The 14,613-nt window shown below is 47.5% G+C and overlaps 1 protein-coding gene across 4 annotated transcripts in view; it reads right to left on the bottom strand.

Annotated features, from left to right (window-relative positions):
* Window positions 1-14,613, bottom strand: part of St3gal3 (ST3 beta-galactoside alpha-2,3-sialyltransferase 3) — a 170,090-nt gene that overhangs the window by 7,172 nt on the left and 148,305 nt on the right. For all 4 annotated transcript variants that reach the window (XM_048351112.1, XM_048351110.1, XM_048351114.1 and 1 more), the window contains 3 exons: window positions 14,066-14,129; window positions 13,159-13,254; window positions 12,712-12,898 (listed from right to left, as the gene is read on the bottom strand). In XM_048351112.1, the coding sequence (XP_048207069.1) occupies window positions 12,712-12,898; window positions 13,159-13,254; window positions 14,066-14,129 (347 nt within the window). The remainder of the gene's footprint in view (window positions 1-12,711; window positions 12,899-13,158; window positions 13,255-14,065; window positions 14,130-14,613) is intronic.

Below are 14,613 nucleotides of genomic sequence, written 5' to 3'. Positions count from 1 at the left end.
ACTTAAGGCACTTCAGGTTGTGTGCACATCAGTGGTATATTGTGCTCCTCCACCCCACAAGGTGAGGCTCCTGTTTCTGTGGCCCAGTGCCCAACCTTGCAGTGGTTACTGAGGGGACATGACATCTATCTGAGGCTCCGTGTTCCATCACTGGCCTCAGGAGCAGTAAACCGTTTCCCACTAGACAAGACCTTTGTCTTCTCTGCTTCTGCCTCTACAGTAGACTGCCACTACCCTCACCACTCCCTCCATGTGTTGTCCATCTCCATGGTAACATCTTTCTTTGGCAGATACTTTCTGTTCTCCATGGGTCAGCTCAAAGAATAGGCCCTTGGGGCTAAGTTGGACCTCAGCCCATCAGACTGAAAGAGCAGATACCAGTTCATGTTGCTGCCATATCCCTTCTATGGGTGTCTGGAGAAGGGGTGTGTGTGAGGTAAAGGTAGGCGTAGCAAACCACAGTAGGAATAGGACGGGGGAGCAATGGGCAAACCCTTAGGCAGCACTGGGGAGAAGTCCCTTCTTGGGTGTGGCCAGCCTTGGTGGACATCCAGAATGGCGGGTGCTAGCCCATGTTAAGCATAGCACAGCTTCACCCCTTCTACAGAGTCTGGCAGGCTCCAACAGTTCACTACATGGGGCTCCTGCCTATGCATGCCCCCATACACGTAGGAAGAAAGCACAAGGGCTGCTCAGGAGAAACAAGAAGAGGGGGAATGGCACTGCTAGGGGCTGTGTGAGACATGAGGCTGGTTTTACAGACATTATGTCTCTTTTCCTTTCATCCATTTCATAGGTTCAAACGAGACATGTTCAGTCACCCAGCCTGCAAATGTCTGAGACAAAGTCAAACTTGGGTATCCTAGCTCCAAGACACTATTTCTGCCATCTCTGCTTTCTCAGGATTTCCTCAGGAACCAGAGAGCTTGGAATAAAAAATGAGGGACATCTGTCCTCTGCCTCCCAAGAACTCTAAGGTGAGTGGGGGGTCACACAGTGCCCTGCCACCCATCTCATGGAGGGGACCTGGCAAGGTGCACACCCAGCCTCGAGTGTGTTGCTTCTGACTCTGGAACCTGGTTCTTGCCGTGATATGAGGAGTCATCACCGAAACAAACATTTTGGCCTTGCCATAATAAAGGGTTCATATTTAACCACTAGTTGAAACTGGAGGAAATTAGCTTATTATCTCAAATCTCTTTGGGAATGTGAAGAAAGCTCCAGTGGGGAGGGGCAGGCTCCTGACTCTTCTCATCTTTAATCTTTCCTGGAAGGAGAAATGACTGGCTTGACTTGAGGATGTGGAGTGTGTCTCATTTATGGCATGAGGTGAAAGTTTCTTACACATATATACATGTGGAGACTTGTATCAGGTGCTTTGCACATTCTATACATTGAGTCACACTTCCACTTGTATCTTTTTGCTGGTTAATGGGAGATAAGAACCTCAGATGTGGGCTGGGAATGTGGCTCAGTGGTAAAGTGCTATCCTTGAGCAAAAGAAGCTCAGGGACAGTGCCCAGGCCCTGAGTTCAAGCCCCAGGACTGGCAAGAAAAAAAAAAGGAAGAAAGAAAAGAACCTCAGATGTGTCTGCCCAGGCTGACTTCAAACTTTGATCCTCAGATCTCAACCTCCAGAGTAGCTAGGGTTACAGGTGTGAGCCACTGGTGTCCGGCTCATGCCATATCTTTTAAATCTCAAGTTCCTCTTGCATGAAACTAAGATGACAAAGAATGACTTCCCAGAGAATTGAGGGGATTAAATGAGATGCTGTATGTTTTTATAGCATCTGGCACAGTATTCAGTACACAGTGAGAGCTTAATAAATCTTACCTATTATGACTGAGTCTTGCAGAAGCCAAGAGACTGAAGCAGGGGGTGTGGTTGGTGATGTCAGCCACCACAGAGAGGCCAGCACACATTCACACCTGCACAGGGCCACATCAGAACAAAACCAGACCCTTGAGGAGGGGAGTCAGCTTTTCCCTCTGGCTCTTGTAGGTAAACAGTGGGCACTGGAGGCCCATCTGCTACTGGGTGACACTGCCAGGGCCATCAGCAGTCCTGTCCCATAAGGCTTGGGCCTGCAAGGCCCCAATCTGGCCCCCAGTCTCTCACATCTCCTTTCTCTCACCAACTGAACACAACTGGGAGGCCAGTCAATGTTGCTGACCCTCAAGGGTCACACCTCTCCTCAAGGAAGCTGAAGGCTGCATTCCTTGTCACTCCCTCCTTCTCCAGGAATCTCTGCCTCAGTCAAGCCTGGACCTGCTCCTCTCTGTGGAACAGCCAGGTCTTGTTCTGTTCTTGCCAAAACAGCCAAGGGGACTGGTGGGGGAAGGTATAGAAGGAAAGGAGGAAGAAAATGTATGCCAGTCTCCTTGGAAGGATTCTGTCCTTGAGGAGTCTGGGGACAGAGATGGCCAGGGCATGAGTAGCTCTTCATGTTGTTTCCTGCTAGTCCACTGGCTCTCATGAGGTCCCTCTATCTTGCCTTCCTTCAGCTCAGTTCCCTGCCTGGATCTGATGTTGACACTCAGGTTTATAGCCCTCAGTGGCTCCCCACTGCCCTCTGAGACAGTTTGCACTGACAGCTAAGAGTATGGGTCTGAGTCTGAACCTTGACACCCTATGACTCTGTGCCCTTAGGCAGGTCTTTCTGCTTTAAGTTTCATTATCCTCACCTATAGAATAAGGGTAATGATACTAGTTTTATGTCCTGACAGTTAAAGTCATGCATATAAAGTGTTTGGCTCCAAGTCAGCTCTTGTTAGCTTCTGCTATTATTAGTCTTAGGATAACATCCAAGCTCCCTGATGTGACTGATGCTGGCTTACAACCCTCTTCCTTCTCCCCGCTATAAACCCAGCTACTACCACCATATATCCATGTGGAGTCAGGGACAAACTGGGTGTTCACACATCACATAGCTAAAATGTAGACTCTTAGTCTTAATTAATACTCCAGGCTAGATGCCAGGATGGCTCAGGCCTATAATCCTAGCTACTCAGGAGGCTAAAACCTAAGGATCATGGTTCAAAACCAGTCCAGACAGAGAAGTCTGTGAGGCACCTATCTCCAATTAATGAGCAAAAAGCTAGAGATGTAGCTCAAACAGTAGAACATCAGCCTTGACTACCTTGAATGAAAAAGCTAAGGGAGAGTGCACAGTCCCTGAGTTCAAGCCCTAGAACCAGCACATACACACACATACAAAAGACTCCAGATATTTGTGTTATAAATCAAATTATTAAGTTACTAAATAAAATATATAGTCTAAACTTCCTTTAAAAATGACTTGTAGGAGCCAGGCACTGGTGGCTCATACCTATATTCCTAGCTACTCAGGAGGCTGAGATCTGAGGACTGTGGTTTGAAAACAGCCCGGGCAGAAAAGTATGTGTGACTCTTATCTCCAAAAACCTACTCCGAAAAGGCCTCTGCCTCAAATGGTAGAGCGCTAGCCCTGAGCACAAAGAGGCTCAGGGACTGTGCCCAGCCTTGAGTTCAAGCCCAGGATACACACACACACACACACACACACACACACACACACACACACACACACACACTTCCTACCCATGACTCCTCTCATTGTTAAAATTATACACATATGTAGACCCAACCTTCACATCTTCACATCTGCTCAGAGTTGGAAAGATTGGAAGATGGAAGGATGGATTAAAAAGTGGTGGGACAAAAGATTTGGACGTTTCCAGAATCTCCACAAGAGTGGATGGGCCTGGCTTGGGAGTGGGCATTTTTCCCTTGGCTGTGCATATTCCATATCACTCCATGGCAAAGGGTGTGGCCCAAGGAGGGCCAGAGCAGACATCTCTCTGCCCATGTCTAAGAGCAGTACTATCCCTGTTACCCGCTGGTTTACTTCATTACCTTTTTTTTTTTTTTTGGTCAGTTGTGTGGCTTGAAATCAGGGCCTGGACGCTGTCCCTGAGCTTTTTGCTCAAGACTAGTGCTCTAGCATTTTGGGCTACAGCACTACTTCTGATTTTTAGATGGTTAACTGGAGATAAGAGTTTCATGGACTTTGCTGCCCGGGCTAGCTTTGACCATGATCCTCAGGTCTCAGCCTCCTGAGTAGCTAGGATTATAAGCGTGAGCCACTATTCCCCAGCCTGAATTACCTTTAATTAAGTAAAACCCACATGCTTTGCCAATGCTGTTCTCTATACCTGAAATACTCAGGTTCAGCTGGCCAACTTCTACAACTGGGCTGGTGGGCTGAATGCATGGCTGTAATCTAGCACTTGGCTTCCAAGAGTGAGGCTCAGATTTCAAATTCCAGTACCACAAAAACAAGATGGACCCTGTAAAATAGCCTAGTTAAGGCCTGAGTTTAGTATAGTTTATCTTTTTTCTCCTTCCCTTCCTTGTGTGCTGGTACTAGGGCTTAAACTCAAGACCTGGTTACTGTTAGCTTTTTCATTCCAGGCTGGTGCTCTACCACTTGAGCTATAGCTTCACTTCCAGCTTTTTATTTATTTATTTTTTGCCAGTCCTGGGGCTTAGACTCAGAGCCTGGGCACTGTCCCTGGCTTCCTTTTTCCTCAAGGCTAGCACTCTACCATTTGAACCACAGTGCCACTTCCAGCTTTTTCTGTTTACGTGGTACTGAGGAATCAACACTTCCAGTTTTTGGTAGTTAATTGGAGATAAGTTTCATGGACTTTCCTGCCAAGGCTGTCTTCAAACTATGATCCTCAGGTCTCAGTCTCCTGAGTAATTAGCATTATAGGCATGAGCCACCACCGCCCAGCTTTCTATAAGTATTCAGAAGGCCAAGAGATGGAGTGGTTGAATTCTTTTGACAAAGATGGCATCTTTTCCCTTGTGCCATACCCTGTTGCTCTCCCTGACAGTTACTCTTGGACCTGTGGCCTTGCAGATGAGCATGGAGTAGAAGTGTTGGATGTTCATTGTCCCAATTCATTCCTTACAGCAGTGTAACAGGCAGTGATGGCAGAGAAGAGCCTGGTTGAAGTTTCTAACACTGAATCCAGTTCTAAGTCCACAGGCTTCCACATGGAAAGAACAAAGGGGAGAGTGAACACAAAGGCTGCTCCAGCTACCTACAGCCTCTGCAGGGTAGATGCTGCTGCTATACATTCTAGCCAGGAGTAGAACCCTAATTACGTTATAAACTTTTTAGGCTATGTTTAAGTTTGGCTGCTATTAAAAAAACTCACCATGATAAGAGTCATCATGTTCATGTTTTTCCTTCCTTTGGATGATGGTTCTTCGTACGGATAACTTGTCTGTCTGTCTACCTACCTGTTTGTTGTTTTTTTGCCAGTCCTGGGGCTTGAACTCAAGGCCTTAGCACTGTCCCTGGCTTCCTTTTTGCTCAAGGCTAGTACTCTACAACTTGAGCCACAGTGCCATTTCCAGATTTTTTCTGTTTATGTGGTGCTGAGGAATTGAACCCAGGGTTTCATGCATGCTAGGCAAGTACTCTACCACTAAGCCACATTCCCAGCCCTATCCATCTGTTTTCCTGTGATGTTGGGTATATAATCCAGGGCATACTAGGCAAGTGTTCTTCCACAGAGTTATATTGCCAGCCCTGCATTTAAGCACTGTTCTTTGAAAGTGTGTAACAAATGGCACCCTGGTGTCTGCAGGTCAATGTCTTCAAGTGGGCAGATCCTATCTCTGAGGAAATTTCCTCCTTTTTTTCTTCCTGTGTGATTTGTTCATCTCTTGCCCCTTAGTGGCTGAGTTCTAGTGGTTGTTTTAATGACTTTCATAATAGCCATTTGTCAAATTTTCTTTTTCTTTTTGTATTGGGGCTTGAACTGAGGGCCCTGCACTATCACTCAGCTTTGTTTCTGCAGCTTTTTTTGTGCTGGAGCACTAAGCTACACTTCAATTCCAGCTTTTTACTGATTAATTGGAGATAAGAGTCTTAGAGATTTCTCTATGAAGACTGACTTTGAACCATTATCCTCAGATTTCAGGCTTATGAGTAGTTAGGATTACAGGTGTGAGCCACCAGTAACTGTCTATCTAAATAATTTACAAATTGTGCAGTACAATCATGTTTGCTGGTTTAAATTATATAGGTATCAAATTTAACTTATTCTAGTACTTTTGTGCCTTAGCAATTTCCTCACTCTTAGACTATGGCATACTATTTTGCTCCAAATTTCCTTTGGTTGTGTTTTTACATTTTACTTTTTAGTCTATTTGGGATTTATTTTGATGAAGAGAGGGTTAAAAAACCTTTTTGACAGCTATATTTGGAAAAAGGAAAGAACAAAGAGAAGAGACAGCCAGGCGGGCTGGGCTGTGTGATGCTGACAGACAGCACAGAGAGGCAGAGCACTGTTTACTTTCCATTTCTTTATCAAGGAGGATCATCTACAGAAATAAAATGAAACCTGGCAAAGAGAAAAGAAATTCCCAGGAGAGACAAAAAAAAAAAAAAAAGATGTACGGATCTGAATCCAAAAGATTCATCTCCCAGGGAAGTGCAAGTAGGAGGTAGCTTTGTTAAGAGCCCCGGGTTTGGGGCTGAGACCACTACCTTCTCACTCTAGACCTCAGTTTCCACACTTATTCATTTATTTAGATATGCCAAGTATTCTTCAAACACTGCGGAGGAGCTTGTAGAGAGAAGAGACTGCTCCTGCCCCCCAGAGGCTTGTCAGAGGACTGAAACAAAGCCCTGCAAAGGGAGGCAGGCCCAATAAGGAGGTGTGAAGCAGGGTACAGCAGAGTGAAGTAGACCTGTTGGGTGCAGGGTGCAAGGAAGCGGGAAGTGCCTGATAAACCAGACTGCTGCCCCCGCCCCCAAGCTTCTCATCCAAAAACTCTCCAGTGAGCCCTTCCTCAAATGATTTTTCAGGTGACAATGATGCTTCAGGTCGTAGGAAACTGGACAATGGGCAACCATTAAGCAAGAGAATAAACCAATCACATGAACTAGAGAGAGATCGAGAGAGAAACCTGACTGAGGCAAGGAGTTAAAATGCTGCTGAAATGGTCCAAGTAAGGACCCTTGCTCCCAGAAGGAACAGGAAGAAAAGCAGGAAAAGGAAGAGGAAAATAGTAAAAACTATGAAGAGGCACAATGACGAAGAGATCACAGTGATGAAGAGTGGAAAGTGGTAATGACATGAGCCCCACTCCAGAGTGATTTTTCCTCTTTTTCTTTTTTTGGTTCTAGTCCTGAGGCTTGAACTCAGGGCCCAGGCACTGCCTCTGAGCTTCTTTTGCTCAAGGATAAAGTTCCACTACTTGAACCACAGATCCACTTCCGTTTGTTTTTTTTTTCCAGTAGTTTATTGGAGTTAAGAGTCTCAGGGACTGCCTCTTCCAGTGGCTTCAAACCACAGGAGGCTGAGCTCTTCATATCCAAAGTTATAGGCATGAGCCACTGGTACCTGGCTTTTTTTTTCTTCTTTTTGTTGGAAGTGGGGATTGAACTGGCCTGTGATTGCTAGGTAGATGCTCTACCACTTGATCCATACTTATGGTCCTTTTTGTAGTGCTTTTTTTTTTTTTTTTGCCAGTCCTGGGGCTTGAACTCAGGGCCTGGGCACTGTCCCTGAGCTTCTTTTACTCAAGGCTAGCACTCTACCACTTCAACCACAGAGCACTCTGGCCTTTTCTGTTTATGTGGTACTGACTGAGGAATGGAACCCAGGATTTCATGCTTGCTAGGCTTGCACTCTACCACATTCCCAGCCCTGCAGTGCTTTTTTTTTTTTTCTTTTTTAAGGCAGGATCTTGCTATGTGCCCAGGAAACCCTGGGTCTCAAGCCTGTTACTCAGGCTTCCCTGTGTTGTTGGGAGATCATGGAGACATACCACTATACCCAACTACTGGTTGAGATGCTATCTCACAAACTCCTTTTGTCCAGGCTGGTATTGAATGATGATCCCTCTATCTCTGCCACCAAGTAGCTAGGATAATGAGCAGGACTCATCTTGCCTGGCTACTCCTGAGCATTTCTATCTGCAGAAGAGGATGGCTAGTGTGCATGGCATGGGAGGGAGCATAAAGTCCTCCTGGTGTTTGTAGGGAATAGAAAGCGTGGGAGAAATGGCTGTGGCCACTGGTGATGGCTACAAAGGAAATGTTCTCCCAAGAAGGTTCATGGCAGTGATATGGAGAGATAGGATGGGGCCTGTGACCACAGGCTCTTAAGTTAGACTACATGTGGGTCCTGACTAGAATCTCCCTGGGGGTGAGGTGGTGCTAAGGCTAGACTTCTTCCAGACAGCCCTCTTGCACCTGAACAGACCGGAGGCCCAAGTGCAGATGGACATCCAATCCCCAGCTTGGGCCTGCTCCAATAAGGCCTCACATTCTGGGACCTAGTGGCCCTGTTTGCCCTTGTGTCCTGCCATCTGCTAGGGGCTTCTGACTCTACCTTCTTTAGGCCTGGCCTCTGGCTCCTGCTTTTAGGTCCCCGCCTAGTGCAGGTCCTACAGCCTATACAGAAAATGTTTCATTCCCCCAATGCAGTAAGTTCTTTCTCTAATAACAACACCACTACCAATAATGAAAAGTAAAAAACAAAAAAACAAAAAAAAAAACCCAAAACATTTGCAAATGCCTTGGAGAACATACTTGTGCTCTGTGTTAGGTACTTCTCTCTTTCATCTTAATTAATTTTTGTTAGTTGTGGGGCTTGTACTCAGTGTCTGTCCCTGTCCCTGAGCCTCTTTGTGCTCAAGGCTAGTGCTTTACCAGTTGAACCACAGAGCCACTTCCAGTTTTTGAGTGGTTAACTGGAGATGAGTCTCACCGGGAATTTTCTGCCCAGGTTGGCTTCGAACCGCTACCCTCAGCTCTGAATCTCTTAATTTTTACACCAATATTAAAAGATGAGTAGTACCACTTATATTGTAGTGGGACTCAAAAATATTTTGCTGGGTGTTGGTGGCTATAATCCTCAAGAGGCTGAGGTCTGTGGATCACAGTTCAAATGTAGCCCAGGCAGGAAAGTCTGTGAAATTATTATCTCCAATAAACTACTCAGAAAAAGCTGGAAGTGATGCTGTGGCTCTGGTGGGAGAGCACTAGCCTTGAGCAGAGAGGCTCAGGGACACCATCCAGGCCCTGAGTTCAAGCCTGAGGACCGCCCCTCCAAAAAAAAAATTACTTATTGATTCTTTAAAAATCTGAGATAGGGTTTTTCTCTATAGCCCTGGCTTGCCTTGAATTCACAATTTTCCTATCTTTGCCTCCCGAAAGCTAGGATTCTAAGTGTGAACTATTGAACCTGACTTGATTTCCCTTCTTAAATAATGTAATTGCTTCCAAATTCCGAAACCTCATCCCCCTGAGTGTGAATGTGAGATCCTGCTTGGCCTCTGAGATCCTGCCCTTCCTTTTCCCTTGACCTTCCAGGGGATGAACTACCACTGGAAGGTCAGGGTTGTGTTGACTGTACAGCCCCAGCCCTCACCCTTTCTGCCCCCATGGGGGAGAACCACAGCCACACTAACCTAGCCCAGGTAGAGGGATACTCAGCAGAAGCCAGCTTTCAAGTTTCAGTGTGATGCTGCCAGGTTATTAGGCATTCTGGGGCACAGCAGGAGATGCTGACAAGAGACAGGAGGCCAGGGCCCAAGTAACTGGAATGGAGCTCTGCCCTTCACATGTCCTGACCTCTCCAGGCCCAAGAACTCTTCCTCTGTATAGTGGATTGGCATCTGGAACTTTCATCCAGACCCAAGAGGAAGATCCAAAGGCCACAGCAGCTGGGAAATTTGACAGCACACATTGTCATATCGCTGGCATTGTGTCCTGTTCTGTCCACACAGTATTACTGATAATGTCTTCAAGGGAGCATGACCTCTCCTGGCCTCCGTGCATGTTGTTCTTTTGCTTGTGACACCTTTCACATAACTCAGTCCTAACACTTTCTTCCGGTGCAGCTTAGCAGCCCTCTCCAGGAAGATTTCTCCTGTCCTTCTCAGCCTTCCCTCAGGGCTACAAAGATGTCTCCCCATCATGGCACCCACTACACAGGCAACTCTAGCTTTGAGGTTGTCTTTCCCACTGGATTGGGAGAGATTGCAGGTCAGGAGCAGTGATGAACTTGACTGAACTTCCAGGGACTAAGGTAATACCAGTACCTCACTAATGCCAGACAACCAAGGAACTGAGTAGATGGGGTCAGCTACAGACCTGCATCTGAGAAGTTTCATGGGGACTGAGGCTACCCACTCCCACTAGGGACTTAATATGGCCACCCCTTCCCCCTCCCACATCCCTGCTCCACTTTCCCTCCTGGCCTCGTTTCCTTACTCGCCCATACACTGGTGCTCTCTGGAGAACATGGACGGCTGGGACTCCTATATCTGCTTGCTGGCTTGGTGAAGGCTCCTGGGACCAGGAAGATAAATGGTTTTTTGGTAACCCGTGTGGAGTTATCTGTGTCCAGTGAATCAGGGAAACAAATAGCCATAACTGGTGAAAAGCAGAGGTCCCATTTGGATAGGCAAGTATGGCCAGTCCTACTCAGGTTGTTTCATTTCCTGTGTCACATCTCCTTTCCCAGAGTTCATCAGGATTCCTGGGTACCAGAAAGGTACATGTTACAGGGGATTGTTCATATAGCAAGCAGCTGTGACTGAGGGCTAATACCCGTCCCTGCCCTGCCCATCCAGGCCTTGGCTCCAGGACAGAGCTGCCTTCTGCCAGAAGTCTGCAGGTAAGACTCTAGATAGGTGCAGAGCTGGCCAGCAGCCAGAGGCTGCCTGGCTGGAAACACTGCAGAAGCAGGACAAGTCTGTGTCTGGGCCTTGTGACGGAAACAGACAAGAGGGGCCTGGAACCAGTCAACCTGGCTCACATCCACCTGGACCTCAAAGGCCAAGGGTAGGCCAGCAGATTTCCTGGAGCAGCAAGGTCCTGCTATTTGCTTTCTCTGACTCTAGATGGCTTGCTTCCTCCTTTTCTTCTTTCTTGCTTTCTTTCTCCTGTGAATGAACTATAAGAATCTTGATTGACTTGACTGACCCTGGTTCTCCTTGAAGGACAAGTAACAATACTCACCTGGCTGGCCCTAACTCAGCTCTGGCCTGCCCACTTTGTTTGGACTGCCTGGCTTTTCCCAGTCTGCCTAGAAGGAAGCAGGGTCTGGTATTCAAGGCAATTTCAGATCATTTATGGTGACTGGGTAGTGAGGGGGAAAATCCAATGGGATCAGTGCTCGGCCCTCTGTGATCTCTTGCCCCAGTGGAGGCTTGGGGCTTTGACAGGTATCCACAGATTCAGAAAGGGGGTGTCAGAAAGAGGGGGTAGAAGGGCAGAGGGTCCAGGTGAGAAAGCAGCCCCTGGGTTTGACCAAGGCAGACCCAATGTGTCCCCATTAGTATCTTCAAAGTACCTACCTGGGACCAAAATTCAATTGCCCAAGAGTGGGGACATTGGTAACACAGGCTCCAGGGTTCTGAGAACAGAGGGTGCTCCCTTTGTCCCCATTCTCTCTTGTTTAGTGTGGGCAGTAAACCATCTCACGCTGGCTAAAGTTACATGACCACCTTGCCTCTTGGCTCTTTCTTCCTCTTTGGAGAGATAGGCTGAACCCAGCACAACTCAGCTGCCTCATTTAGCCTAGTTCTAACGTGGGCTCCTGTCCCATTATCCTACCTACATGAATTTCTAGCTATTTTTTTCTTTTGATTGCTACCTACATGGCACTGCTCATACTTAGCCTTGCTTGGCAATGGACTATGGACTTAAATCAAATTGCACTGAGACCCCCACAGGCAGGTTAAGCTGTTCTCACTCTTAGCTTGTCTTTAAGTCTCCAGAAAGAATAACTAGCTTCTTGCTGCATGCTGAGGGCCATCTGTCATCAATCTCTGGTTAGAGAGAGGCTTGAGGACTGGAAAAATAAATGGTCTGAGCTCGCTCTATAGTAACCCTCCCTGGAGGGGAGGGGTCACAGCTGGAGGGGAGGAGATGGAGGATGGACCCAGACAAGTTGGCAGGTGTCCCTGTAGGACCCAAGCTATACAGGCCTCAGGAGAGGACCCAGTGGGTGGTCAACAAATAAGCAGTCTGACCCTATTCTGCTACATACACTCCCTAAAGAAATGGTCCCAGGTGCTTGCCTGCCTTAAACCACAAATACAGAATCTGATTATACCTGAAGAACAGAATCAGACTCAGTGGTAAAAGTACAAAGCAGAGAGAGGCCCAGACTTTTAAGTTTGGGAGTTGGCACTCTCAAGTTGAGGGGTCTGTGGTTCTTGCAGAATGGCCTCAGGGCCCCATGTAAAGCCTTACTCCTCTGGCTGAGAAAGAGGGAGGGGCTTATGACCAGAGTAAGAGAGACCTGCTTTGTGGGTAGTGAATGACAGACAGGGCAGGAGAGTGTGAAGACTGGCCTTAGAGATTAGCACTTTCCTTCTCCAGAGCTCTCCGGCCACTGAAGGGCCCTGAGACTCCTGGGGTCTGGCTAGAGAAGTCTGAGCAAGAGCCTGCTCCTGGGGCATCTGGAGGTAGGTAGTAAACAACAGACATCTCTGTTCATGAAGCCTGGCCTGGGACCCTGGCATCTTCTTGTCGCTCTACTTGGTTGTATTTTCTGTCTTTCAGTTTGGGGTCATTAATGCTTCTTTTGAAGGTTCCTACTTTTCCTTTGTGGGGTCCATGAGATCTGCCTTGGTAGCTGGGGAGTTGGCAGCAAGGCCCCAGGGCAAGAAGGTGCTGGGGAGCTCACCACTCTCTCCTTGTAGACGATGTACTTCAGCCACTTGAAGTCTTGCCACTTGAAGCCAGCGAGGACAAAGAGAGAATCACGTTCATATTGCTCAGGCCTCTGCATGGCGCCCTCAGGGTATGTGATGCGTAAGGTTGTTTTGCTTCCCACATCCTTCTCAAAGCCCTTCACTGGTGCTGAGTTCAGTCTACAGAGAGCAGGCCCAGTCAAAGCTTGCACTGTGTTTGTGTCAGGGAGGCACCACAACCCCAGAATACCCCAAGTGCAGAGAATGGGAGTCTAGGTCACCTAGTTTTCCATTTCAAAACCTCCAACCCAGTCTTCTTGAGGTTTTTGTTGACTTCTGGCCTAGGTGGTCAGATGAACAGACAGTTCTCAATAGGCTTATGGCTTCTGGTTTTGGGGCAGGACATGCAGGTGCCTAAGGTGCTATTTTGGGGAGCTCACCTGACCACAATGTCATAGTCATCAATTCGTGACCCCAGAGACTTGTTGGCAAGGACACCTCCATTGCCCACGATGATGCAACGGCGGCAACGGAGGCTGAGAAGACAGAATGAAGGCCCATGGATAGCTGACCACCAGGCCTCTTTCCCTTTGTCCCTTGACCCCATGTGCATGGTCAGGACCAAGGACCCCAGCAACTCATCTAAAGGAGGTCAGAGCCACACTCGGAGAAACTGGGTTCCAGGACTCTGATATCCCTAGCTTGTGACACTTCCTCAGGAAATTATGGGTATGGAATGGCCCAGGGACTAAGCTGGGAAATGAAGACAAGGTTCCTGTGAGATGGTATCCAGAGGTAAGGGTTCCCCAAGTGTTAGTGGGGTTTAGGCAGCCTTTGGGGACAGGGACAAGTGGGCCAGGCTTGAGGCTCTGCCAGGAAAGCAAGGACAGATGATGAAGACTGGAGACTGTGCTTCTTTTCATCTCAGAAGCCCCTTAGCTCCCAGTAGCCACTAAAGGGATTGTTCGTTTGCTTCTCCCACCTGACCCTAGGGCTTTCCCTTTCCAGAGGTGGCTTAAGGGCTGTTCCTACCTCCTAGACTGAAGTCTACCACACAGATCCTCAGTCCCATTGCTGGGCTGGACTGAGTTCCAGGGTCTGAAGCTCTTATCCTCAGACTTCTAATATCCAGAATCAAGATGTCTTGCTAAGTGCTTATAGCCTGAGGGGTGCCAATCCAGGCAAGTGGTTTCATTTACCTGCTCTTCCCCACCCCACCCCCAAGGCTGTGTATGTGCATGTACAGGTATACTGGAGAATCTGACCATGTATAGGGAAGACCAGCTGGGTCCTAATATCTTTGCACATACCAGACAGACAGGGGCACAGAGGCCGATAGTGGCTCACCTGTCCAAGGCAGGAGTCAGGCGGTACTCTTTGGTGACTGACAAGATAGCTTTGATCAGATTGTCTGTGGAAAGAGGGGGAAGGTAACTCTTAGAGGATCATTTAAGTTAGAATAATTTTACTTAGAGGCAGCACAAATCTGAGCATAGAGGGGAGGTGAAGCTGGGTAAAGGGAGCTCCAAACATGAAGGCTGGCTAGGCACTGGTGGCTCACTGATGTAATTGTACCAACTCAAGAAGCTGAGATCTAGGGATCTCCATTTAAAGCCAGCCCAGGCAGAAAAGTCCACAAGACTCTACCTCCAATTAATCCGCAAAAATAAACAAACAAACAAAAAATTAAAAACGGCTGAACTAGAAGTGTAGCTCAAATGGTAAAAAGCCAAATATGAGTGAAAAAGTTGAGCAAGAGCACAAGGCTCTGAGTTCAAGTCCCAGTACCAGCACAAACAAAATAAAATGCAAACCAGTCAACCAACCAAACCAAAAGACCCACAGGCTGGGCCAGGTCACTGCCCTAACTTTTTCCCTAACACAGGAGACAGAGG

The sequence above is a fragment of the Perognathus longimembris genome, chromosome 7, assembly GCF_023159225.1.
Source record: "Perognathus longimembris pacificus isolate PPM17 chromosome 7, ASM2315922v1, whole genome shotgun sequence".
NCBI lineage: Eukaryota > Metazoa > Chordata > Mammalia > Rodentia > Heteromyidae > Perognathus > Perognathus longimembris.
The sequence above is the reverse complement of the archived record's forward strand: the minus strand, read 5'-3'. Positions and strand labels throughout refer to the sequence as shown.